Here is a 23724-nt window from a genome sequence, read left to right as displayed (position 1 = left end):
CCACCACGCCTGGCTAATTTTTCCTATTTTTTAGTAGAGATGGGGTTTCACCGTGTTAGCCAGGATGGTCTCGATCTCCTGACCTCATGATCTGCCCGCCTTGGCTTCCCAAAGTGTTGGGATTACAGGCGTGAGCCACTGCACCTGGCAGGCCACCTCTATTTTTTTAAAAAAAATTTAAAGCGCCGGGCGCGGTGGCTCAAGCCTGTAATCCCAGCACTTTGGGAGGCCGAGACGGGCGTATCACGAGGTCAGGAGATCGAGACCATCCTGGCTAACACGGTGAAACCCCGTCTCTACTAAAAAAATACAAAAAAAACTAGCCGGGCGAGGTGGTGTGCGCCTGTAGTCCCAGCTACTCCGGAGGCTGAGGCAGGAGAATAGCGTGAACCCGGGAGGTGGAGCTTGCAGTGAGCTGAGATCTGGCCACTGCACTCCAGCCTGGGCGACAGAGCGAGACCCCGTCTCAAAAAAAAAAAAAAAAAAAAAAAAAAAAAAAAAATTTAAAGCCTACAGCACCTGGTATTCCCAGCCAATCTCTCATCCAAATACTAACTAGGCCCGAACCTGCTTAGCCTCCAAGATCAGAAAAGATCAGTCACATTTAGGGTGGTATGGACTGCAGACTTACCTCTGTCTACACTGTAAGAAGTGAAAGAGATTAGAACCACATGTAACACCTTTCTGTTACCCTCATGGAATCTAAAACAGTACCCTGCAACTAGCAGGTCTCATTAAACACTCATTGGGTTAATTAATGAATTATGATCATTTGGGAATGGGAGAAGAAAATTAGTATTAATGCCTTCTTGGGTACCAGGTTCTTTAAAGATGTCTGACATAAAATGGCTTAGCTGCAAGGTAGATACTACCCCTATTTTACAGCGGAAGAAACAAGGCCTGGAGTCTCAATTAACTTGCCAAAGGGCGTGCAACAAGTGGCCCCTGACCCAAGCCTCCCCTTTACCCATCATACAGTGGGAGTCCAGCACACCATCTCTTCTTCTCAAAGGCTTGTCCTAACACTCACCTCCAGGGACTGCCCGGGCCCCAGCTGGAGGCTCTGTATTAAACATGACGTTATTGTCCTGAGGAGGAGAGACAGATGGGTGTTAAATTCCCCTTGATGCCAGTCCCTGTTGCATTTCCTAGCATGAAGTCTTTTCCATTCTTGCCCACCCTGGGCCCTGTCTTCTTCTCTCCTGACCACCTCTGACCTGTAGCAGCTTCTGAAGCCGGGGAGCAGTCCAGTCCCGCAGGTAGAAGAGACAGTCTCGAGGGTGGTGGCCGTGCAGCGACTTTTTCACCCTGCAGTTAGGGTCTGGACATTTCTGGCAGAAACCCAGATGGGAGAGAGGAAGTTGGAGACTGTTGGGGTCCTGGCCTCTCAGGAACCCCTGCGTGAGGGGTGTATGGGTGAGGGGAGATGGAGACATTGGAGGAGCAAGCAAAGGGTAAGGGGATGGAGAGTTGTGCTTTACATCCCATTGACCTCTTCTCTTCCCCAGGGCCACTCCTCAATGGCCTCTGCCTCTCAAACCCAGTGGAGCCCCCCACGCTTCCATCCCTTCGCCAACTCTCTGGGCTCACATTCTTGGCGTAAAAGGCATTGTAGCAGCCGCTGCAGAACTGGTGGCGGCACTGGGTACAGTGAAAGTGCATGCAGCCTCCTCGGGCCAGGGCATACGAGAACTTGCATTTGGGGCAGTCTGCAAAGGACAAGAGGTCAGGGCTGGAGCTGCCGCTGCAACTCAAGGCCTTCAAGAAGAGAGCTGCTGGCAATGACAGGCTTCTGAGCAAACAGGCCAAGTGGGGCAGCCTTACCAATGCCGTTTTCCTGAAGATACATTGCTAGGCCCTGGGCCTGGTATTCTGGGTCGTTCATGCGTTTCCAGTTCTGGAAGTCCTCACAGCTCCGACCTCGGTGCTGCTCCTCCCACTGCCGGAAGGAAAGTAGGCTTCACGTGGGAGCTCTATCCCATCCCCTGGCCCTTCTTCCTAGCCCCTCCACTCACATCCAGTGGTCCCCAGCTAGGTTTATGTCACTGCCACCTACCATTTGCTCAGATCTAAAAATGAGAGGCTATCCTTGGTTCTTTCATTTTCTCCTACTGCCTCATACTCCTTTTGCCTTGTTTCTACCCCACAGACCATCTCAACCATATCCCCTTTTCCTTCATCCCTACTGCTAGCACTTTACTCCAGGCCACCATCAGCCCTTGCCTCAATTGCTTGCCTTGGTTACTAGTCTGTTTCCCATTCCTGCACCCCTAGGATCAATTCTCCCCATGGCTGTCAAAAAGACTTCAAAATTGTAAGTCAGGTAGCTTCCACAGTATTGGTGGTGTTTTTGGTTCTGTGGTAGTCTCAGGTGTTCACTTTGTTTCAGACATGATGCAGATGAATTTTTTTTTTTTTTTTTTGAGATGGAGTCTCGCTCTGTCACCCAGGCTGGAGTGCAATGGCGTGATCTCGGCTCACTGCAGCCTCCACCTTCTGGGTTCAAGTGATTCTCCTGCTCCAGCCTCCAGAGTAGCTGGGATTACAGGCACATGCCACCACACCCGGCTAATTTTCGTATTTTTACTAGAGACAGGGTTTCACCATATTGGGCAGGCTGGTCTTGAATTCCCAACCTCAAGTGATCCACCCACCATGGCCTCCCAAAGTGATGGGATTACAGGCAGAAGCCACCGTGCCTAGCCAAATATTACACTTCTTAAAAGATAAATGTGGCTGGGCATAGTGGCTCATGTCTGTAATCCCAGTACTTTGGAAGGCTGAGGTGAGGGATCACTTGAGACCAGAAGTTGGAGGCTATAGTGAGCTGTGACTGCACCAGAGGACCCCAGCCTGGGTGAGAGTGAGTCCTTGTCTCTAAAAATATATAAATAAATAAATAAACAAAAGATAAATGAGATAAATGAGAAAGATAAATGAGATCACCCTTGCTTTTTCTCAGAATGAAGGCAGACGGATGCCTGCCTCACTTGGCCTCCAGGGCTCTCCAGACCTGGCAGCTGGCTTCTCTCTGACCACCTGCCACTCCCACCTTGCTTTCCAGGCTCCACCCACACAACACTTTTTTCTGACTCTGGCCCTTTCCTTGTTTTTTCTCTCCCAAATGCTCTCTGTGTGGCTGGCTTCTTTTTAATGTTTAGGCCTGAGCTTAAACCATTTTAGAGAAGACTTGTCTGACCTCTCTACCCTAAGTAGGTCCACTCTGTTACCCTGATCTCAGATTCCTGTTTGTTTTCTTCATAGAACTTACGCCTATGTATAATTGAGTTCCTCTGGCTTACTTTCCTTCCTTCCTCCTCCCCTTTCCTTTCTCTCCCGATTTCCTCCCTCCCTCTGCTGTCTTCCCTTTCTCCTTGTGCCTAGTCTTTCTGACTAGTCTGTAAGCTCTTTTGACCTCAGAGCTCATATCTATTTTGCTCTCCAGGATACAAACTCCCCTGAGTCTAACACAGTACCTGGCAGTAGCTCAGCAAGTATTTCTGAAATGATGAATGTGCCTCACCTGGCGCTTACAGCGCACACAGAAGGTCTGGTGACACTGGGGACAAGTCGCCTCCAGCTGCTCACGCTCATATATGAAGCCAAAGGAACACTGTAAGTAAAAGAGCATAAAGTTATCAAAGGCCTGACCTGGAACCATCCCCTGTCCCTCCACAGTAGCTCCCCTGGGCAGGCCACTTACCTGGGCACACCACAAGAACTTGGGGTCCCGCATCAGCACACCCTCGGTCAGCTTCTTATGGAACAATGCATAGGCATCTGGCTCTAGGCTCTCTCGAAGCTAGGGACAGGATGCAGAGGTGGTGGGTGGGAGGGTTGCTATTCAAAGCTCAGGGTACCTGAGTCCTAGGGGGGCTGCAGTACCTGGATGTCAAGGGTAGAGAAGTAGCTGAGCAACTGTGTGTCATCGGTGAGGTCAGGGCGGCCACAGGCAGGGCACACCATGTCTGTGATGTGCTTTTCCTTCAAGGCGATGGTGAAGTGCTGGCGGAAGCAGTCAGGACAGATGGTGCACTCACAGGAAGTCAGGGCCTGCATCTGGAGGGTGAGGGGTTGGAGGGGAGGGGGTCAGAAGCCACAGCTGCCAGCCTAGGGAAGAGGCAGTGGCCAGGTGTCCACTAAGAAATCAGGCTCTAATTAACAACTAGGCAGGGTTAACAACCTCAAGTGCCAGCAGGGGCCAGGCAGGCAACCTAAACATCTGAAGACAGTCAGGTGGAGGAAAATAGACAATGGTGACACCTAAGGTAAAGACAAAAGTGCCTATAAAAACATTCATATTCCATTAAATATACAAGTAACATGCTTGAAATGACAAAACTATAGAAGTGGAGAACAGATTCATGGTTGCTGGGTGACTAGAAGTGGTGGCAGAAGGGTATAACTAAAGAGGTACATGAGGGAGTTCCTTTGTGGTGATGAAACAATCTGTATCTTGATTATGGTGGTGGTTATATGCATCTATACACGGGACAGAACTGCACAGAACCACACATACACACAGCAGCACACCCATGTGAAAAATGAACAAGACCTATAGTAAAGCTAACGTTGTAGCAATGTCTATTTCTTGGTCTTGATATTGTACTATAATTATATAAGAAATCACCACTGGGGGTCGGGCATGCTGGCTCACACCTGTAATCCCAATACTTTGGGAAGCCAAGGTGGGTGGATCACTTGAGGCCAGGAGTTCGAGACCAGCCTGGCCAACATTGTGAAACCTTGTCTCTACTAAAAATACAAAAATTGGGCCAGGCACCATGGCTCATGCCCGTAATCCCAGCACTTTAGGAGGTTGAGGCAGGCGGATCATCTGAGTTCGGGAGTTCCACACCAGCGTGACCAACATTGTGAAACCCTGTCTCTACTAAAAATACAAAATTAGGCAGGTGTGGTGGCGCATGTCTGTAATCCCAGCTACTCGGGAGGCTGAGGGAGGAGAATCGCTTGAACCTGGGAGGCAGAGGCTGCAGTGAGCCGAGATCGCACCATTGCACTCCAGCCTGGGCAACAAGAGAAAAACTGTCTCAAAAAAAAAAAAAAAAAAATTAGCCGGGCGTGGTAGAAGATGCCTGTAATCACAGCTATTCGGGAGGCTGAGACAGGGGAATCACTTGAACAGGGAGGTGGGGATTGCAGTGAGCCATAATTGTGCCACTGCGCTCCAGTCAGGGTGACAGAGCGAGACTCCGTCTCAAAAAAATAAAGTCATCACTGGGTGAAGGTGAGTGAAAAGTACACAGGACTCTATGTACTATTTTTGAAACTTCCTGTAGATTCTACAATTATTTATTTATTTAATTGATTTTGAGACAGAGTCTTACTCTGTCGCTCAGACTGGAGTGCCGTGGCACAATCTCCTGGCTCACTGCAACCTCTGTCTCCCAGGTTCAAGAGATTTTCCTGCCTCAGCCTCCCAAATAGCTGGGATTACAGGCACCCACTACCACACCCAGCTAATTTTTGTATTTTTTGTAGAGACAGGGTTTCACCATGTTGGTCAGGCTGGTTTCAAACTTCTGATCTCAGGTGATCCACCCACCTTTGCCTCCCAAAGTGCTAGGATTACAGGTGTGAGCCACTGTGCCTGGCCAACTTTATTTATTTATTTATTTATTTTTAATTTCTTTCTTTCTTTTTTTTTTTGAGATGGAATCTCTTTCTGTTGCCCAGGCTGGAGTGCAGTGGCACAATCTCGGCTCACTGCAACCTCCACCTCCCAGGTTCAAGCGATTCTCCTGCCTCAGCCTCCCGAGTAGCTGGGATAACAGGCACACGCCACCATGCCTGGCTAATTTTTGTATTTTTAGTAGAGACGGGGTTTCACCATGTTGACCAGGATGGTCTAAATCTCTTGACCTCGTGATCAACCCACTTGGTCTCCCAAAGTGCAGGGATTACAGGCATAAGCCACCACGCCCAGCCCTTTATTTATTTTTTTAGAGATGGGAGTCTTATTATGTTGCCCATGCTGGTCTCTAACTCCTGGCTTCAAGGAATTCTCCCACCTCAGCCTCCCAAAGCGCTAAGATTACAGGCATGAGGCATCATGCCCAGCAAAATTCTTTTTGAAAACATATCCACAGTAGCGCTGTCACACACACACACACACAAATGAACAGTAATTTTTTTTTTGAGACAAAGTCTCACTCTGTTGCCCAGGCTGGAGTGCAGTGGTGCAATCTCTGCTCACTGCAAGCTCCGCTTCCTGGGTTCATGCCATTCTCCTGCCTCAGCCTCCCGAGTAGCTGGGACTACAGGCGCCTGCCACCACACTCGGCTAATTTTTTATATTTTTAGTAGAGACAGGGTTTCACCGTGTCAGCCAGGATGGTTTCCATCTCCTGACCTCGTGATCTACCTGCCTTGGCCTCCCAAAGTGCTGGCATTACAGGCATGAGCCACCGCGCCCAGCCTAGTAATTCTTTAGTATCAGCAAATATCCAGTTTATAGGAATAAGCCCTTCTTAGCTCCTAAGCCTCCACATACTCTAGGTCAGAGCAGTTAGACTGGCTCTGTATGTGTTTTGTTTTGGTTTTACTCTGTATTTTTAAAATAATTGTAGAGGTCAAGAGTTCGAGACCAGCCTGGCCAATATGGCAAAACCCTGTCTCTACTAAAAATACAAAAATTAGCCGAGCGTGGTGGCGGGCGCCTGTAACCCCAGCTACTCAGGAGGCTGAGGCAGGAGAATTGCTTGGAGGAGGTGGAGGTTACAGTGAGCTGAGATTGCGCCACTGTACTCCAGCCTGGGGTCAAGGCTGAAATTCCAGCTCAAAAAAAAAAAAATAAGTAAGTAAATAAATCAAGTTTTACATTTTAGAGATATATACTGAAGCATTTATAAGCTATATTATGCCTGATATTTGATATTAAAATAACCGTCTGTGTATATATGTGAACTAAAGACTGATCATGTTTGTTGACAATTGCTGAAGCTTGATGATGAATACACTGGGAGTGAAGGGGTTGCAGGGGGATATGGGAATTTGTTATACAGTGTAGTACAACTTTTCTACTATTGCATATTTGAAAATTTCCATAATAGAATTTTTTTTCAAGGGAGGAGATAAGCCTATTCCTGACCTCCCCCTCCCAGAAGCCTTTAGGGGTACATGGGCAACTGAAGAGCAGAAGACAGGATCAGAGATGGGGACTGGGGTAGGGTGGGGGTCCAAAAGAATAGAGTAATTCTTGGACCAGGTACTATGGGGAGGGACTTACCCGGTTGTGGGGCAGGGCCCAGCCACACACAGCACACTCCTGGGCAAGCAAGCGGCGCAGGAAGGCCCGGTCCTGGCTGTGCCTTACAGCTTCTACCACGTCCCCCAACTCATAGTTCCTGGGTGTCTCCTGCAGCAGTGACAGTGCCAGCTCTGCCCGGCCCCAGCTGGGGAGTGCGTAGACTGCCAAAAGCCGCCTGACCAGGCTCTGCAATGTGATTCAGGTGGAGGGGGGAGGTGCTGTCAGACTCCAGGGACCCTTCCCCTCAGCTCCCTTTTGCTCCTCTAGGTGGACCCTTGGGTTTCTTGCCTCCTCCCAGCACCTGCTTGTCTGGCCCATCCCAGGAAGGGGTGGGCTCAGGGCCACTGTCCCAGAGGCGCTGGTGGAAGGGCTCTAGGCGTTGGCGCTGTAGCTCAGTCAGGGCCCGTGACACATCACCTCCATGCTGGAACAATGCCTGGAGAGACCCCTCCTCAGGCCCAAAGCCTAGAGACTGGAGCTCCTGCACCTGCAAGATGGGAGGGGTGAGAGGGAGTGAAGTGGGAAGGCAAGCAAGGGAGAGTGTGAGAGATGCAGACTCTCAACCCTATCCCATACCCAGCACAGGTGATACCTTCCTTCGCCTGGTCCTCACACACTCCTGTACAGCTTCATCAAGGTTGCCATGACGATCCAGCCAGGCTTTCCGGGCCTCCTGACAGGAAAAGGCACCCAGCCCAGGGTCCTGCTGTCCAGCCAGCTCAGCCACCATCTCCAGCACATAGGGCAGTTCTGAGCGCAACCACTGCAGAGGCACCTCAGTGCCTGAGTACTGCAGAGCCGAGAAGATCTCCTCTGGACAGGCACCTGCGGCTTCCCCTTCCTAAGGCACAGTCCTGCCCATCAGGCCCATCAGGCAGGGCACACCCTTCACCCACCCTCAGCCTGATCTAAGATGGTGACAGTGGCTCAGCTCAGACATATGGATCATGTCATCAGTGCACAGCATGGTAACTGCCTCAGTAACAGGGAGCTGCTGCTAACAATGACAAGATTCATAGAAACTATTAACCACCTGCAGCATCTCCTTTCCCACACCAGCTCAGCCCTACCTCATCCCAGGCCCAGTCCTTACCCGGATCATGCTCACTAGCTGGAGGCCTTCCTCCCGCATCTTGTCTTGGCGCTGCTTCTCAGGGTCTCCACAGGAACTGGGCAGGGAGGCACTAAGGCGTTGTGGGGGCCCAAGCTTAGGGGGACCCTTTTCCAAAGAGCTGGCATAGGGCCGGGGGGTATGTTGTACTGGAATGGGGCTACTAGTCCGGTTGCACATTACACACACCCAGCCAGGGCTCGAGTTGCAGAAGGTACAGTGAATACAGTACCAGACATGACTCTGGGCAGAGGCCAGCAAAGTATCCCCCTGCTGGGAAGGCAGAGAGAATTATCCCTTTGACTGGCTGGCTGAGGTTCACAACAGAAATACAGGGAGTTGGGAGGAACTGAAGGAAAACATGGGATAGAAAAGAAGAGAATGACTTGAGGTAACACACAATAAAGAGCTGGGAAGGCCAGGAACAGGTTACCTGAAGGGGTTGCAGGCAAATGCCAGCATCTCGGGAATCCACCACCAAGCTGGGAGGCTGGGCCAGCCGAGGTCGCTCACATATGGAACACAGCACAGCTGCTGCCTCATTCTCAAAGGTACAGCTCTGGCAGGCCCACCGACCCCTTGCAAGATCAGGTTCTAGACCTCCAGTTCCTTGGGGACCCTCAGTTCCCAACCCCAACCCCTTACAGCCTCGGGGCCGATCACAGGCCACACAGAGCACTGCCCAAGGCTCATTTAGCATGGCACAGGCAGCACAGTGCCAGGGCAAACGAGCACTTGCAGGATTAGGGGAAGAAAGAGAGCTGTCTCCTAGTGCCAGCAGGGAGGTCAACTGGGGCCGTGGTTGGGCTGAGGCAGGTAAACTGTAATGGAAAAGCAGACATGGCCTACTGAAGTGGCACCTGGTGCCTGGATCCCTCACCTCTAAGCATTCCCCATTTGCTGGGTAACAACACATGTCTCTGGCCTTTGCACACATTGTCCCTGTCTCAAACACTCCTATACCCATAGCCTATGCAACATTTAAATGACAGTTTAAAGCTCACTTCTTCCTAGTAGACACTGCTAATACACGGCCTGACCTACACTAGATGTTTAAAATATTGCCACCTGATTCAGCTGACCCTTCAGACTAGGTTGCAAACCACCTACTACCATAACAACCTGGGTTACTATAATTGCTACTTGCTTGATGTATATGTCTATTATCTCCTTCAGGGTTCTGACTGGCTACTTCTCCTCTATTAAACAGTCTTTAGCACAGAAACTGGCAGGTAGTCCATAACCAAGTGATCTTAAGTTTTCTAAATTTCATTCTCACCCAGAAGAGAAACCCTCTCACCTGGGGCTCAGGTGGGCACCCTGGAGGACCCCAGGCAGGGTCTGGCGGAGGTGATGAGCACGGGATGGGTGTCCATGGAACAGGTGGTCACAGGCTGGACACAGGGCCTGTTTACAGGATGGGCAGTGCAGTGTGCCTGGGGCAGAACCACAGAGGAAGCAGGGACCAGGAGTGGAGCCTGGAGAGCAGGAGAGATAGAACATCTTTCCAAAAAAGACCAGGTTACATGTGAATCTGCTGTGGATGGGGGCAAATCACAAGACTACTTTTTAACACATCTGGCCCAAGGAAACAATTTTAATCTTTTAAAAAACAAAGAGGCCGGACACGGTGGTTCACGCCAGTAATCCCAACACTTTGGGAGGCTGAGGCGGGTGGATCACCTGAGGTTGGGAGTTCCAGACCAGCCTGACCAACATGGAGAAACCCCGTATCTACCAAAAATACAAAATTAGCCGAGTGTGGTGGTGCATGCCTGTAATCCCAGCTACCTGGGAGGCTGAGGCAGGAGAATCCCTTGAACCCGGGAGGCGGAGGTTGCAGTGAGCGGAGATCGCACCATTGCACTCCAGCCTGGGCAACAAGAGCAAAACTCTGTCTCAAAACAAACAAACAAACACAAAGGAAGATAACCAAGAAGACAGAGGAGCATCCCAAATTTCCATCAATATAGCTTCCTACTTGGTCCCCAATTTAGGACCAATAATACCTGGGGCAGAGGGTGTGGTGAGGGGGCCAGGAGCAATCTCTCTCAATAGGGGGTCAAATTCTGAAAGCTGTAGCATCTGAAAAAGAAAGGGCAGGGAATGAACAAGGGTTTAGGGATACAGAGTCCCACAATTCCTGTTCCCTTTGTACACCAGCCCCTTTCCTGCCTTCCTTACATCATCTTCAACCTTGTCTTCCAACAGCTGCTCCAGTGCCTTCTGTCTTGGATGAGTATTCTGCAATAATACAGATAAAAAAGGTTTCCACCTAGACCCCTAGAACAAAGCCCTCCCTCTAAACCCTGGTCCCTTAACATTCACAGAGGGAAAATCAGTACCCGGAGCTCCCAGAATGCTGAACTATGCCCATAGTTCAGCAGCACAGGGGTCCTCAGACTTACTTGAGTTAGGCTGGGCTCCCCAGCCCTGGTGCATAAGTCCATCAAGACTAGAGGAGCATCTCACCTGCAACAGCAGGCTGAGCTCTGTCCGAAGCAGCAGTACTTCCAGTGTGACTGTAGCAACCTGGTGCTCATTTGGCTCCTCTTGCCCTTCGGGGAAGCTCAACCCATCTGGCTGCTCCTCTGTATAGCCATATAATCGCAGCACATCTCGGCCCCCCTGCCACACATTCACAACCAGTCACCACCCAGGAGGTTTCCTGCCTAGTAGGGCTGGACCCCTCCCCATTCAGCACAATCTCAGGCCTTTTCTAGCCAAACCCCAGCCCAGGCCCAGCCCCCTCTCCCATAAGGCCAGGGGATTCACCTGCACAGCATCCACCGTGCTGCGAAAGACAGGGTTATTAAACTTGACGCCGCGCCAGTACCGGGGCCGCTGAGGGCTGAGAAGGTTGCGGCCATATTTCTCCAGGATGTTCAGGGCCGTGGACAGGGTACTGAGGTAGTTTCGGGGCTGGGAGCAATGAGAGCAGAGAGTTGTAAGCGTAGCCCGGGCCTCAGGCCCTGGTGTCCCCCTTCCAAGAGGGGCCGGGCCTCACCTCCCCATGGGCGTTGCAGCGGACCAGGCGTGCGGCGTCCAGCTGCAGGTAGCGGGCGGTTGGCGGCAGAGAGCTGGCTAGTAGCGGCCGGAGCTGCTCCAGGGAAAACGCCTGCCCGGAATCCCTCCTCAGGGCGCTCGCCAGCTCCTCGCGGGCCACCAGGAAGGCCCGCTCCTCTTCCTCCCCCGGCATCCTGAGGCAGGAGTCAGCCCCAGCCTTGCCGCCCGCCGGGACCCGGCGCGGGCAGCGCGCGGCCCAAGCGCCGCCCCTCCCGTCTGGTGCCCGGCTTTGAGGCCCACCCCGGCCCGCGCAGCCGCCCCAGGTCACTCAGACCACGGTCACTCTCCAACCCCCGGCCCAGCGCCAGGGTTGGCCGAGAACAGGAAGTACTAGGAAAGAGGGCGGGACAGCGACCCAATTTCAGAGGAACGGGCGGGGCTTAAGGTTAAGGTGGGAGCGGGTGTCCCGAAACCAGGGGGCGTGGCCAAGAGGGAGGGCCAGGTCCCAAGCAATGAGAAGGCAAATGGCTCCTGGCTCCTCCCTCAGCGCGCCCCAGCATCTTCCCTCAGTCAAGCGCTCTTCCCCGCCTTCCTCCAGTCTGGTTCCACCCCTTCCGGATAGCCCCAGGCGCGGGGTTATCCTATTCAGCTCAAAACCTTCCTTTTTCTAGCTGGACCAGTCCGCTACGCTCCGGGCCTCACCGGGGAAGTCCCACCCTGCAGGGGAACCGACTCTGGCCGGCCCTAGCCCCTCTTGAGCGAGTCCCGCCCCATCTCCGGTCTGTCCTGAAGGCTGAGGGAAGACCCTCACCCAGCCCCTGCCCTCTCCCTTCTAAGGGCGGCTAGCCCTTCTCCACCCCAGGCGCTCCCTCTGGCTGCCCCTCCCACTCGCTCTCATCTCTCTCCGTCCGCTGTTTGCGGTCAAGCCTTCTTGGGGGAGCCCCGCCACTGGATACCCCCTTTGCCATACTCCTACCTCTCTTACCCCGACCCTGGACTTCCCGTTGGCCCTAGCTATAAGCCCCGCCCCTCTCCAAGGGACAGCCCCCGCTCCAGTCTCCGCTGTCCCACTCACCCCAGCCCCTCCCTCGGGCAGCCCCTGGGCTTGTGACCCAGCCAGCACCGCCTCTCCTAGTGGCAACTGGCTGGGAATGGCTGAGGGGCTACCTACTGCTAGCGGCCTGCCAGGGGAGGAGGGGGGCGGAAAGAAGAAAGGGGGCGGGGTTGAGGGGGGCGGGCCCGGACCTGGGGAGTGAAAGCGAAAGCCCGGGCGACTAGCCGGGAGACCAGAGATCTAGCTACTGAAGCAGCATGGCCAAGCCGTGTGGGGTGCGCCTGAGCGGGGAAGCCCGCAAACAGGTAATGGTGAATCGGAGGCCAGGAAGGGGTCATAGAGCCCTCTTGGGGGGAGGCCAAGCTGGGTGGTTCAGGGGACCAAAGCAGTGCCAGATAACCCCCAATCTCGCTAGTGCCTTCACTTCTCGGGGATTCCCANCAGCCCCTGGGCTTGTGACCCAGCCAGCACCGCCTCTCCTAGTGGCAACTGGCTGGGAATGGCTGAGGGGCTACCTACTGCTAGCGGCCTGCCAGGGGGAGGAGGGGGGCGGAAAGAAGAAAGTGGGCGGGGTTGAGGGGGGCGGGCCCGGACCTGGGGAGTGAAAGCGAAAGCCCGGGCGACTAGCCGGGAGACCAGAGATCTAGCTACTGAAGCAGCATGGCCAAGCCGTGTGGGGTGCGCCTGAGCGGGGAAGCCCGCAAACAGGTAATGGTGAATCGGAGGCCAGGAAGGGGTCATAGAGCCCTCTTGGGGGGAGGCCAAGCTGGGTGGTTCAGGGGACCAAAGCAGTGCCAGATAACCCCCAATCTCGCTAGTGCCTTCACTTCTCGGGGATTCCCAGATTCCTGCCCTCCGACTGCAGTGAGCAGGAGCTTCTAGGGGAAACTGGCTTGTGGTGAGAAAGGCCTGAGCCACAGTTGGAGGGCACCCTGTTGTGAGTGGAAGCTTTTGACAACCCAGACCCTTAACCAACATCCGGGTACTGCTCTCTGTGTAGGTGGAGGTCTTCAGGCAGAATCTTTTCCAGGAGGTAAGTCTCTGGATTTGAGCGATTTGACCCAGAATCTCAGACCAATACTTGAGGATAACAACCTCTCCTAATGACCCCCCCAAGTCACCCTAGACTTAACCCTACTTCCCTTACCAAGCCTTCACCCAAAGTAACCCCGGACTTATTGATAGCTACCTTTAATCTGACCTTTCTTATGCCTCTCCCCACTTCTGGTACTTCTCCTCTCTTTTGGTGTAGAGGAAAAAATCCATGGCTCCCAAAGCAGGAATATCACAGTCCTAACCTTAGTTCTGCCACTTACCAGCTTGGGCAAGTCCTTTCATTTTCAGGTCTTCAGTTTCCTCATTTGCAAGTCTTGGACCGAGTGATTTCCAAAGGCCCTTCCAGTTCCATTTGTCAGACATCTCATTGAGCATATTCTGATTCCCCTCCCTTGCAATGTAACCCACAGGCTGAGGAATTCCTCTACAGATTCTTGCCACAGAAAATCATATACCTGAATCAGCTCTTGCAAGTGAGTAGTGTGGGCCCCTCCTGCCCCTTCCCATGTCCTCTCTCCCCTTTGCCCACCCTCTCTAGCTAACAACTGGATTCAGCATGCAGAGAATAGTTTCAAGTAGTGGATTGGGAATATTAGGATGGCGTGAGGCATGAGCCTAGGTTGGGAGGCAGAGGGCAAGTAGGATGTATGGAGGGAAGGCTGTGACCTAGGATGAAGGGAAGAGACTGGGCAGCCCCTGACAGTGAGCTCTGTGCAGGAGGACTCCCTCAATGTGGCTGACCTGACTTCCCTCCGGGCCCCACTGGACATCCCCATCCCAGACCCTCCACCCAAGGATGATGAGGTGAGGCATTCAAGGTGCAGGACTTGGACTATAAACCCAATGGAGATGATAGCCCTTCAACCTCTGTGACTTTTCCAAAGCTACTTTCCCCCTTTTTTGTCTTAGATGGAAACAGATAAGCAGGAGAAGAAAGAAGGTAAGAGAGATAAGAGGTGACTAGGGAAGGGGAGATGGCACATTGGCTGCTGGATGAGAAAGGGCCTGAATCCCCTCTTTCTCACAGTCCCTAAGTGTGGATTTCTCCCTGGGAATGAGAAAGTCCTGTCCCTGCTTGCCCTGGTTAAGCCAGAAGTCTGGACTCTCAAAGAGAAATGCATTCTGGTAAGCCTGGGAAATGGGGGAGGTGGAAAGAGAAGACACACAAAGTGAGGCCCTGGACTCCTCCATAGATACAAGTTCTTCATACAGAGACCTAGTCCTGAAAAAGAAAAATTCCTTCTGTGCCTTGGGCTTAGATCTCCTTTGTTCTCCTCATTCTGTTAGACCTCTTATCACAACGGTACCTCCAAAATTAGAGACTATGCAGTATCCACTCTGTAACCTCAGAACCTACTGCTGTATCGGGTTCATAGTAGAGGTGGTATGATATAGTGAGTAACTTGTTTTAAAAGATTGGACCCTAGAGAGAGACTGCTTAGGTTCAAATCATGATTCTATCAGTTACCTAGCTGGTAACCTTAAGTAAGTCACTTAGACATTCTGTGACTCAGTTTTTTCATCTGTTAAATGGATACAATAAATATGTGTCTCTGACGGTTGCTGTCATGATTAAATGAAATAAATACATGACACAGCGTCTGGTATGTAATAAGTACCCAATTAAATATAACTATTTTTTTAGGAAGTGACAGTAATAGGAAAAACTCAGTATGTTTGTTGAATGATTCTTACATGATACTTCTTAACACAGGTGATTACATGGATCCAGCACCTGATACCCAAGATTGAAGATGGAAATGATTTTGGGGTAGCAATCCAGGTAAGAAAAGGGTAACTGAAGACACTTAGAGTGGGGAGAGCCTCGGAGGGTGAGCTAGACATGAACCAAGAGGAGGAGGAAGATAGTGTATGAAATGGGGAGGACATGAAGTGTTGTCTTTGCCTCCCGTGTCACCACAGGAGAAGGTGCTGGAGAGGGTGAATGCCGTCAAGACCAAAGTGGAAGCTTTCCAGACAACCATTTCCAAGTGAGGGCAGCTGGAAGACCAGCATTGGGGGCAGTAGCAGCATTTCTTTGGGACCCCCAAAGCTAAGCAGCCCCATCAGGATGATGGGAGACTTTGGGAAGAGTCTGATGGAGTACATCTCCCTGAACACTCATTCCTGTGGTATTCCCTTGCTTCTGGCAGGTACTTCTCAGAACGTGGGGATGCTGTGGCCAAGGCCTCCAAGGAGACTCATGTAGTGAGTGGATAGTCCACCAGCCTTTTAGCTGGGGGTGGGACGAGGAGGTGTGGAGGAAGAGGTCCTCCTTGTCTTGTTTGTGACTTTCCCAATGTGTAGAATATTTAGCTAAAAGCATTACCTAGAAAAACCGATTAGGGCTTCAACAACTTTGACCCTTTTCTCTGCTCAGTCCCTTGGGATCCTATTTCTTGGTGCTAAGAAGGGGTTCATTCTCAAGTTAACTTGTTTCCTATAAAAGGAAACCAGACTCATGTCTCAGCCTCCCATGGGACTGACACAGCTTTGCCTCCCACACTGCAGATGGATTACCGGGCCTTGGTGCATGAGCGAGATGAGGCAGCCTATGGGGAGCTGAGGGCCATGGTGCTGGACCTGAGGGCCTTCTATGTGAGTCTGGAGTAAGGCCTTAGGGGAGGTGGATGAGTGGGGGCGGGCAGGGGATTGGCTAAGAACCTGACTCTTGCACTCTGGCCTTCTCCCAGGCCGAGCTTTATCATATCATCAGCAGCAACCTGGAGAAAATTGTCAACCCAAAGGGTGAAGAGAAGCCATCTATGTACTGAACCCAGGACTAGAAGGAAAATAAATGATCTATATGTTGTATGGATTCCCTTCCTGCGTGTGTCATTCATTCAAAAAGCATTTATTGAGGTGGCACCCGTGTCCAGACTGAAGATGAATGTGGTGGGAAGGGGTGGGTGTCATGACTTAGATGCCCACTGTAATCTTTTTTTTTTTTTTTTTTGAGATGGAGTCTCGCTTTGTCGCCCAGGCTGGAGTGCAATGGCACGATCTTGGCTCACTGCAAGCTCTGCCTCCTGGGTTCACGCCATTCTCCTGCCTAAGCCTCCCGAGTAGCTGGAATTACAAGCGCCCGCCACCACGCCCGGCTAGTTTTTTGTATTTTTAGTAGAGATGGGGTTTCACCGTATTAGCCAGGATGATCTCGATCTCCTGACCTCGTGATCCGCCGTCTCAGCCTCCCAAAGTGCTGGAATTACAGGCGTGAGCCACTGTGCCCAGCCCACTGTAATCTTAAGAGGTCCTCCAAAGGAACAGGGTGGGGATTGTTACATGCCATGACAGCCATGCAGATAACCTGTATTTTGGAATGTAACAGTATTATTTTCATCCAGAGGTCTCAGGAATTAGTGGAAGAGATGGCATTTGCACAGAGCCCTTATGGGAATAATCAGGCTTTGTATAGACAAGGGGAAAGTTCTGTGGCCAACATCAGGAATGAAGAAAGAAAGAATCCTTATCAGTTTAGGAAAAGCCTAGAAGGAGAATGAGGTTTCACTGGGAGAACTATGGAGAACTACGGATGAATGATTGGACTTTTTTTTTTTTTTTTTTTTTTTTTTGAGATGGAGTCTTGCTCTGTCACCCAAGTTGGAGTACAATGGCATGATCTTGGCTTACTGCAACCTCTGTCTCCCGGGTTCAAGCAATTCTCCTGCCTCAGCCTCTCGAGTAGCTGGAAGTACAGGCGTGTGCCACCACACCTGACTAAGTTTTTGTATTTTTAGTAGAGACGGGGTTTCGCCATGTTGGCCAGGCTGGTCTCGAACTCTTGACCTCAGGTGATCCACCCACCTCGGTCTCACAAAGTGCTGGCATTGCAAGGCGTGAACCACTGCTCCTGGCCTGGACTTCTTCTTAAGGGCTGGGAGGGAAAAAAATAATGTTTCCAAGGGCATTGTGGTGAAGGAAATACACCGCAGGACATTCTGGGAATGATTAATCTGTAAGTTTTTCTTCCTGTCCTCCCCTACAGCCCCTTCAGCAAATCACTGTCTTTCTCTCTGCTTTTCAAGATTCAGCCCTAGGCTGAAGACAAGGCTACCTTTGCTGTGATCTTGCTATAAACTCCATGGGATTGTTCTTTAATTCAGGGCCTTATCCTGTCATAAAATATGAGATAAGAACGTGCTGCGAAGCACTGGACAGGGTGGAAGCCTGCCCCCATACATATCTCATTAAAACCTTAAAGGAACATGGGCAAAAGATAAACCAAGGGCAAGAAAACCTGCAGTCGCGAAGGTAACACGGATCATTAGTGACAGAGCCGATCTACAGTACAGATCCACTCGTCCCATAATAGGCGCAAGGCGGTCTGCTTTGCCCGCAGCCCTTCGGAACACCCGGCTACGGGCTAGCGCTCCATCCCCGGGGCTCGGCGGAGCAGGTGGTGGTGGGCAACACAGGTTAACAGGCAAAGCCAACCAGCAACGAGAGCGGAAGTCGGGGAACCTAGCCAATAAGAGTGCGGGCAATTTTCTTTGCTTCACAATGGTGGGTTCTTTCCAGTCCGCTGGAGACAAAGGCGGGGCAAGCTTGGGGCGCGGCCGCTGATTGGACAATTTGAAAGCCTTTAGCCCTATCAAGGAGCACCACGTGGGCGGGACCCCAGGTGCCAGTTTTACAGGGAACTGCAGCTTGCCCTGTCTCCCAGGCAGGCGCTGAGTCGCAGCCGCCCGCTAGGGGTTCGGGAAGGCGGGGCTCGGATGCGGTCGGGACCTCCTCCTTGGCTGGGCCGCGGGCGGACTCCCAGACCCCGGGCACCGGGAGCCGGCGGGCTACCTGCGAGTCGAGTTAGCGTTGTCGCCGAACCGAAGTGAGAGGGCACCGGGAAGGGTCAAAGAGGGTGCCGAAGCGCTGGAGGGAGCTTCACGGACGCGAGCTAGGCACTGGCTCGCCTAATTCGTCACTAATCCGGCTTGCTGCTTCCCGGCCAGGCCCCGCTCGCCATGGGGGAGGTGGAGATCTCGGCCCTGGCCTACGTGAAGATGTGCCTGCATGCTGCCCGGTACCCACATGCCGCAGTCAACGGGCTGTTTCTGGCGCCAGCGCCGCGGTCCGGAGAATGCCTGTGCCTCACCGACTGTGTGCCCCTCTTCCACAGCCACCTGGCCCTGTCCGTCATGTTGGAGGTCGCCCTCAACCAGGTGCCTCCGTTGGATGCCCATCCCCCACCACGAACCCACCCAGCACCCCAGCCCAAGTTAATCCCCGGTCCCTTGGCAGCAGTGCGCATCCACAAAGCCAGCGGCACAATTTAATTACTGATGGCCCCTTTCCCACGACAGGTGGATGTGTGGGGAGCACAGGCCGGTCTGGTGGTGGCTGGTTACTACCATGCCAATGCAGCTGTGGACGACCAGAGGTGAGTGGCGTAGCCAGAGGAAGAAGGAAAGGATTATGGGGGGTTGCGGGTTGGAGGAATAGAGGGCGAGGATGCATGGGGCGGTGGGTGGAGGGAGGCGCACAAGATGAACCAAGGTCATTCCTTCTATCTTTCCTTCATCAAACGCTTAGGAGCAGGGTTTTTACACCAGGCACTATGCTGGGTACTGGAGTGAGGAAATATAAAGATGAATAGGACAGAGCCCTGCCCTGGAGTGCTGTTGGGGCGGGGAGGACAACTGTGTATCAACAGACTGAATTTTTTTTTTTTTTTTTTTTTGAGACGGAGTCTCGCTCTGTCGCCCAAGCTGGAGTGCAGTGGCGCAATCTCGGCTCACTGCAACCTCCACCTCCTGGATTCAGGATTCTTCTGCCTCAGCCTCTCGAGTAGCTGGGATCACAGATGAGAGCCACCATGCCTGGCTTTTTTTTAATTATTATTTTTTTCTTTGTTTTAGTAGAGAGGGGGTTTCGCCATGTTGGCCAGGCTGGTCTAGAACCTGACCTCAGGTGATCCACGAGCTTCAGCCTCCCAAAGTGCTGGGATTACAGGCATGAGCCACCACTCCTGGCCAACAGACTGATCTTGCTTTAACTGAGGTGTCCCCCAGGTGCTGAAAGAACAGAGAAATCCCAACCAGCAACTTCAAAAATAAGGCAGTTTCCTTATATACATAGGAAAAGACAATTATATATATATATATATAAATCATATACATGAAGCAGATTAGAGAGACTGTTTTGTAATTTGCGTTTCTCCCTCACTTAATAAATACTTGACACCATCCCATTTCCACAACAAGATCTACCTTTCCCTAACAGCTTATAGTCTGAATATGGATGTACTATAATTTATTTAATGCTTCAAACATTGAGGTTGTTTCCAATGTTTTATTACAGACACTGTCCTATTATTACCATAAATTCTTTATAAGTAGAATTTCTGGGTTAGCATATGTATAGTATGTAGTATGTATACAGTTTCAATTTGGATGGTTATGCCAAATTACCTTCCAAAAAGACCACCTTTGGTTTCCACTCTCACCAGCAGTATCTGAGCACCTGTTTCCCACAGCACTCAAGCATCAAGCAGTCGTACATCAAGCATCCAGCAGGCCCGATCCCCGCAGGCCACCTACAGGGAAAGGCCACAGCTGCGCCCACATCTATGAGACCTGGGAGGCCCAGCTCAAACGGATGGGTTTTGTCCACAGTTGGCTCCTCACTCCTCTGATCTTCCCTCTACACAGCCCTGGGCCCCTGGCCTTGAAAATTGCTGGGCGAATTGCAGAATTCTTCCCTGATGCAGTACTTATTATGGTGAGACTTGGGTTTCTGGGTGGGGAGGTGAAAAGAAAGTAGGGTTGGGGGACCCTTGAAACTCTCACTTGCCCTTCTTTGTCCACTCAGTTGGATAATCAGAAACTGGTGCCTCAGCCTCGTGTGCCCCCGGTCATCGTCCTGGAGAACCAAGGTCTCCGCTGGGTCCCTAAGGATAAGAACTTGTGAGTACCCCACTCCCTCTCTCTCTTCTCAGAAGCCCAAGATTCCTGGGTCTCCTCTGTCCTCGGCCCTGCCCCAAGGGTCTCTCTCTAGACCCAATCTCTGTCAAGTCTGTGTCTGGCCCCACTACTTGCTGTTTGACCTCCATGGGGGTTGCTATTTCAGAGTGATGTGGAGGGACTGGGAAGAGTCACGGCAGATGGTGGGAGCTCTACTGGAAGATCGGGCCCACCAGCACCTTGTGGACTTTGACTGCCACCTTGACGACATCCGGCAGGACTGGACCAACCAGCGGCTCAACACTCAAATCACGCAGTGGGTTTGTCCCACTAATGGAAATGGAAATGCCTGAGCCAGGGCCGGCAGGGTCCACATCCAATAAAGAGACTTGGGCTGATGGGCAGTGGTATAACTATATTTATTGTGCCTGGGAGGCAAGGTGAGGGAAAAATCTCAACAGAAGCAAGTTTGGGGAAAATCTGGAGTCCCCAGTAAAAAGCAGGAAGGTCTCTGCTGTACCCATCCCAGAATGGGAGAGAGGGCTCTCAATAGATCATTCCCTTTGTTTCTCCCCTGGGCTTCTTGAGCTTCTCGAAGTTCTTCAGGATGATGTCATATAACACAGCCTACAGGGAGGAGTGGAGGTCAGTCAGAGGCCTCCAGTGGCTCTGTGCCCCATTTCTAGCCTTGTGGAGAAGCTGAGCTTTGTCACCCTTAACCCCCAGCCTGCAGGGTCAGGGAGTGCGTGGCCTGGGAAAGCTGCCTCTGCCCACCCCTGCCCTCGCCTCCTCACATAAGCATTGCGGATCTCCATGACCATCAGCCGGATGTCCCGGTATTCTGCCTCATCCAGCTCGTGCACCAGCTGCCGATAATCACCCTGTGGGAAGCTCGGGTCAGGCCTGACCTTACATGAGTCCTTCCCTCATGCACCCTGACCTGGGCCTCACCTACCACATGGGGCTGCTTGGCTGCTTTAGTCACTGCATCACCACGCTCAGAGAAATACCTGTGGAAGAAGAAGTGTGTATGGAGTAGAAGAAGAAGAAAGTCTCTGTCCCAAAACAGACAGTGTGTACATGGGTGGTCACTCACTTAGAGATTTGAGTGTGGAAGCCTTCTAGCTTGGTGTGGAGGCTGGTCATCAGCTCAAACACCTTCTCCTAGGGAAAAAAAGCAAGGGGGAAAGTGGAAAGAAGCATGGACTAGGAAAGAGCAGGGAAGTGGGGCAGCGCTCTCACCTGGACAGCCACTCCAAAATTGTTACCATCCTCAATCCGAGGTATCTGCAGCTGCAACCAGGTGGTGACCTGGGAAGAGGGAATGGCATAATGCCACATCAGCCCTCTACCCAATTCCCAGTTTCATATTCTCACTTGCTTCCCTCCCCACACTGGGTGGAGGCATGCCAGGTCTCTCCTGAGCCTCAGAGCCTGGACTTCTGGTTTCACTTGCTGTGCCCTCTCTTGCTAAAACCTGGCATGTGCCAAGCCCTAAATGGCAGGGACTAAGAGGACAATGGTTTGACTTAAAGCCTGAGAGTTGAAGGGGGAGGCCCTACCAGGTTGAGCTGCTCAATGACATCCTTGATCTCAGGCTTCAAGCGCTGCAGAAGGACCAAGATCTTTTCATTGCAGTTCACTGGGCCACAGGGAGGACCTAGAGAGTGAGCAATGGGTCAGTCACATGATTGAGCCTGTGTGAGAGTTGAAGGGGAGAGTGGAAAGAAATCCTTAGGAGGAGCTCCTGTGGGTGGGACTCAAGTCTCTTCCCACAATTGTAGTTTCAAGTACCTTTGTCTTCATCCTCCCCCTTCTTCTTTTCACCCTTGTCTTCCTTCTGCAGAAAGAGAGGGGCTCATGAGAGTCAGGACTAAGGTTGATTACCCCCATGGTTGGATCCCTTCTCCCAGGTCTTCCCAGCTTGCCTCCTGCTGTTTCTTCCGTTCCTCTTTCTCTTTCTCCTTGACTGGATCAGGCACTGGGATGTCCAACGGGGCCTTCAGATTGCTCAAGTTGGCTTCATTGAGAGCTGGCTCCTGGTGTAGGGTGAGAGGAGGGCTGGAGGTGAGGGGGTTCCTCTCACCTCACTCTCACAACCCCGACCCTTCTCTTGGCCTTTACTCCCTAGCTCCCTGCCCAGCCACGGTACCTTTAAAAATGCATCCAGCTCAGAAATCTTCTTGGGGAAATAGCTCCCGAGCAGGTTCTCTGTCTGTGTGTGAGGTGGGATGGAGGAGGATGGGAGTCAGCATCAAATGCCCATCCTAGGTGGTGAGGCAGGGTTGAGCAGTAGGAGTTGGGCAGGGGTGGGGCCACTGATGGGGCATGTCTTACCTTGGTACAGAGGTCTTCACGAAACACATCCACCTGTGGGGTACATGCATCCCTTCAGAAACTTGGCTTTAAGGCCAGTTCATTTGAGGACAGTTCCCTTAGGGTTATGTAGGGCCTGACCTGGGGAAGGGTGGAGGGGATCCCTCTAAGGCCAGACCTGAAGAAAGCGAGATGGATGCCTGTAGGGTGGACTGGGGTGGTGGAGGAGTGGAACTCTGCAGACCTGGATCTACGGAGAGTGAAATGGGTATCCCTAGGGCTGGATATGGGGAATGAGAACATTCCCGGCGGTGAAGGGCCAGTGGTTCACGTGAGAACAGATCCCTGGGGTCGCCTGGCAGGTGTGAGGAGGGGTGCTGAGAGCCCTCTGCGAGCAGGACAGGACGGGGTGGGCCCCGGGACCCTCCCTGAGGGAAAGGCCAGGAGGTAGCTGGGGCAGTCCCGCATCCAGTCTGTGTGTGGCCCCGGCTCCAGGCCAGCGGAGTTCCCCTCCACGCCAGCCCTCCGCTTCACCTCACCCCACAGAACCACGGCCGCCTCGCCTGTTCCCGCAGGCAGCAGTCACCGCGCTCCCGGGGCGCAGGTGCTCCGGGAGCGCCAGCTCGGCGGACTGCCCCTCACTTGTGTGGGAGTCTGGGGGGCGGGTCGGGGATGCCCCAGGCCGCTCGAGCCACGCCTCCCCAGTGGGCCCTTTCTAGACCCCGCGGCGCTCACCTTGGCTTGGGCCTCGGGCTGGACCCTGAGCGTGGCCATGACCGGGACGGGGGGCCTAGCGCCGCACGAGGAGCGGAGTGGGCACCGCGAAGGGAAAGCGAAAGCGGCGCTCGCACCACTCACGGCCTTCCTGGGTAGTGGGGCGGGGAGGGCTGGAGGAGGCGGGGTCAGCCCTGCCAGGGCAGTGCCGCAGAGGAGGGCGGCGGGTGCGGCTCCCCTAGCGCGCACAGCCTGCCTAGCGAGGGCCAGTTTCCAGCCTTCCCACCCCGCCGACTGG

General features: G+C 52.6%; 4 protein-coding genes across 13 annotated transcripts in view; 2 read left to right on the top strand and 2 right to left on the bottom strand.

The window, feature by feature from the left end:
• The window catches only part of RNF31 (ring finger protein 31), a 13719-nt gene extending 1890 nt beyond the window's left edge, over positions 1-11829 (bottom strand). The window contains exons 1-18 of one of the 2 annotated variants that reach the window (XM_017890172.1): positions 11389-11829; positions 11157-11303; positions 10854-11009; positions 10566-10625; positions 10391-10466; positions 9682-9859; positions 8815-9202; positions 8364-8654; positions 7863-8111; positions 7572-7757; positions 7250-7456; positions 3886-4059; positions 3704-3802; positions 3524-3613; positions 1825-1939; positions 1591-1709; positions 1218-1331; positions 1031-1088 (exon numbers count right to left, since the gene is read on the bottom strand). In XM_017890172.1, coding sequence (XP_017745661.1) covers positions 1031-1088; positions 1218-1331; positions 1591-1709; positions 1825-1939; positions 3524-3613; positions 3704-3802; positions 3886-4059; positions 7250-7456; positions 7572-7757; positions 7863-8111; positions 8364-8654; positions 8815-9202; positions 9682-9859; positions 10391-10466; positions 10566-10625; positions 10854-11009; positions 11157-11303; positions 11389-11580 — 2899 coding nt within the window. In that variant the 5' untranslated portion in view covers positions 11581-11829. Of the gene's footprint in view, positions 1-1030; positions 1089-1217; positions 1332-1590; positions 1710-1824; positions 1940-3523; positions 3614-3703; positions 3803-3885; positions 4060-7249; positions 7457-7571; positions 7758-7862; positions 8112-8363; positions 8655-8814; positions 9203-9681; positions 9860-10390; positions 10467-10565; positions 10626-10789; positions 11010-11156; positions 11304-11388 lie in introns of those variants that run through there. The other variant, XM_017890173.1, reaches the window with a different exon arrangement.
• A 603-nt stretch (positions 11830-12432) lies between these two features.
• PSME2 (proteasome activator subunit 2) lies at positions 12433-16315 on the top strand. 3 transcript variants are annotated; one of them, XM_017890229.1, is made up of 11 exons: positions 12433-12746; positions 13442-13474; positions 13908-13970; positions 14215-14301; positions 14407-14437; positions 14525-14622; positions 15212-15280; positions 15421-15488; positions 15651-15705; positions 16009-16095; positions 16191-16315. In XM_017890229.1, exons 1-11 carry the CDS (start codon positions 12699-12701, stop codon positions 16269-16271), a joined length of 720 nt encoding a protein of 239 aa, XP_017745718.1. In that variant the 5' UTR covers positions 12433-12698; the 3' UTR covers positions 16272-16315. The 3 variants fall into 3 exon arrangements, with proteins under 3 accessions (XP_017745718.1, XP_017745717.1, XP_017745720.1); XM_017890228.1 differs by lacking the exon at positions 12433-12746 and adding an exon at positions 12902-13149; XM_017890231.1 differs by lacking the exons at positions 12433-12746; positions 13442-13474 and adding an exon at positions 12902-13149.
• Positions 16316-18113: 1798 nt separating this feature from the next.
• On the top strand, positions 18114-20800 carry EMC9 (ER membrane protein complex subunit 9). 5 transcript variants are annotated; one of them, XM_017890225.1, is made up of 6 exons: positions 18114-18325; positions 18447-18656; positions 18798-18874; positions 19970-20214; positions 20305-20399; positions 20563-20800. In XM_017890225.1, the coding sequence occupies exons 2-6, from the start codon at positions 18508-18510 to the stop codon at positions 20747-20749; spliced, it is 753 nt and encodes a 250-aa protein (XP_017745714.1). In that variant the 5' UTR covers positions 18114-18325; positions 18447-18507; the 3' UTR covers positions 20750-20800. The 5 variants fall into 5 exon arrangements, with proteins under 5 accessions (XP_017745714.1, XP_017745712.1, XP_017745713.1 ...); XM_017890223.1 differs by having other exon boundaries at positions 19943-20214; XM_017890227.1 differs by having other exon boundaries at positions 18115-18325; positions 20145-20214.
• PSME1 (proteasome activator subunit 1) lies at positions 19329-23634 on the bottom strand. Of its 3 annotated transcripts, XR_001888809.1 has the most exons (12): positions 23448-23634; positions 22734-22766; positions 22549-22611; positions 22325-22435; positions 22191-22236; positions 21959-22056; positions 21639-21707; positions 21493-21560; positions 21352-21406; positions 21191-21277; positions 20283-20383; positions 19329-20029 (listed from the first exon to the last, which is right to left on the bottom strand). XR_001888809.1 is itself a non-coding variant. In XM_017890220.1 (11 exons), exons 1-11 carry the CDS (start codon positions 23484-23486, stop codon positions 20943-20945), a joined length of 750 nt encoding a protein of 249 aa, XP_017745709.1. In that variant the 5' UTR covers positions 23487-23634; the 3' UTR covers positions 20795-20942. The 3 variants fall into 3 exon arrangements, 2 of the variants coding, with proteins under 2 accessions (XP_017745709.1, XP_017745708.1); XM_017890220.1 differs by lacking the exons at positions 19329-20029; positions 20283-20383 and adding an exon at positions 20795-21023; XM_017890219.1 differs by lacking the exons at positions 19329-20029; positions 20283-20383 and having other exon boundaries at positions 20795-21277.
• Between the last annotated feature and the right edge of the window lie 90 nt (positions 23635-23724).

The sequence above is a fragment of the Rhinopithecus bieti genome, unplaced genomic scaffold, assembly GCF_001698545.2.
Source record: "Rhinopithecus bieti isolate Rb0 unplaced genomic scaffold, ASM169854v2 scaffold_20178, whole genome shotgun sequence".
Classification (NCBI taxonomy): domain Eukaryota; kingdom Metazoa; phylum Chordata; class Mammalia; order Primates; family Cercopithecidae; genus Rhinopithecus; species Rhinopithecus bieti.
This window is presented reverse-complemented; position numbering and strand designations above follow the sequence as displayed.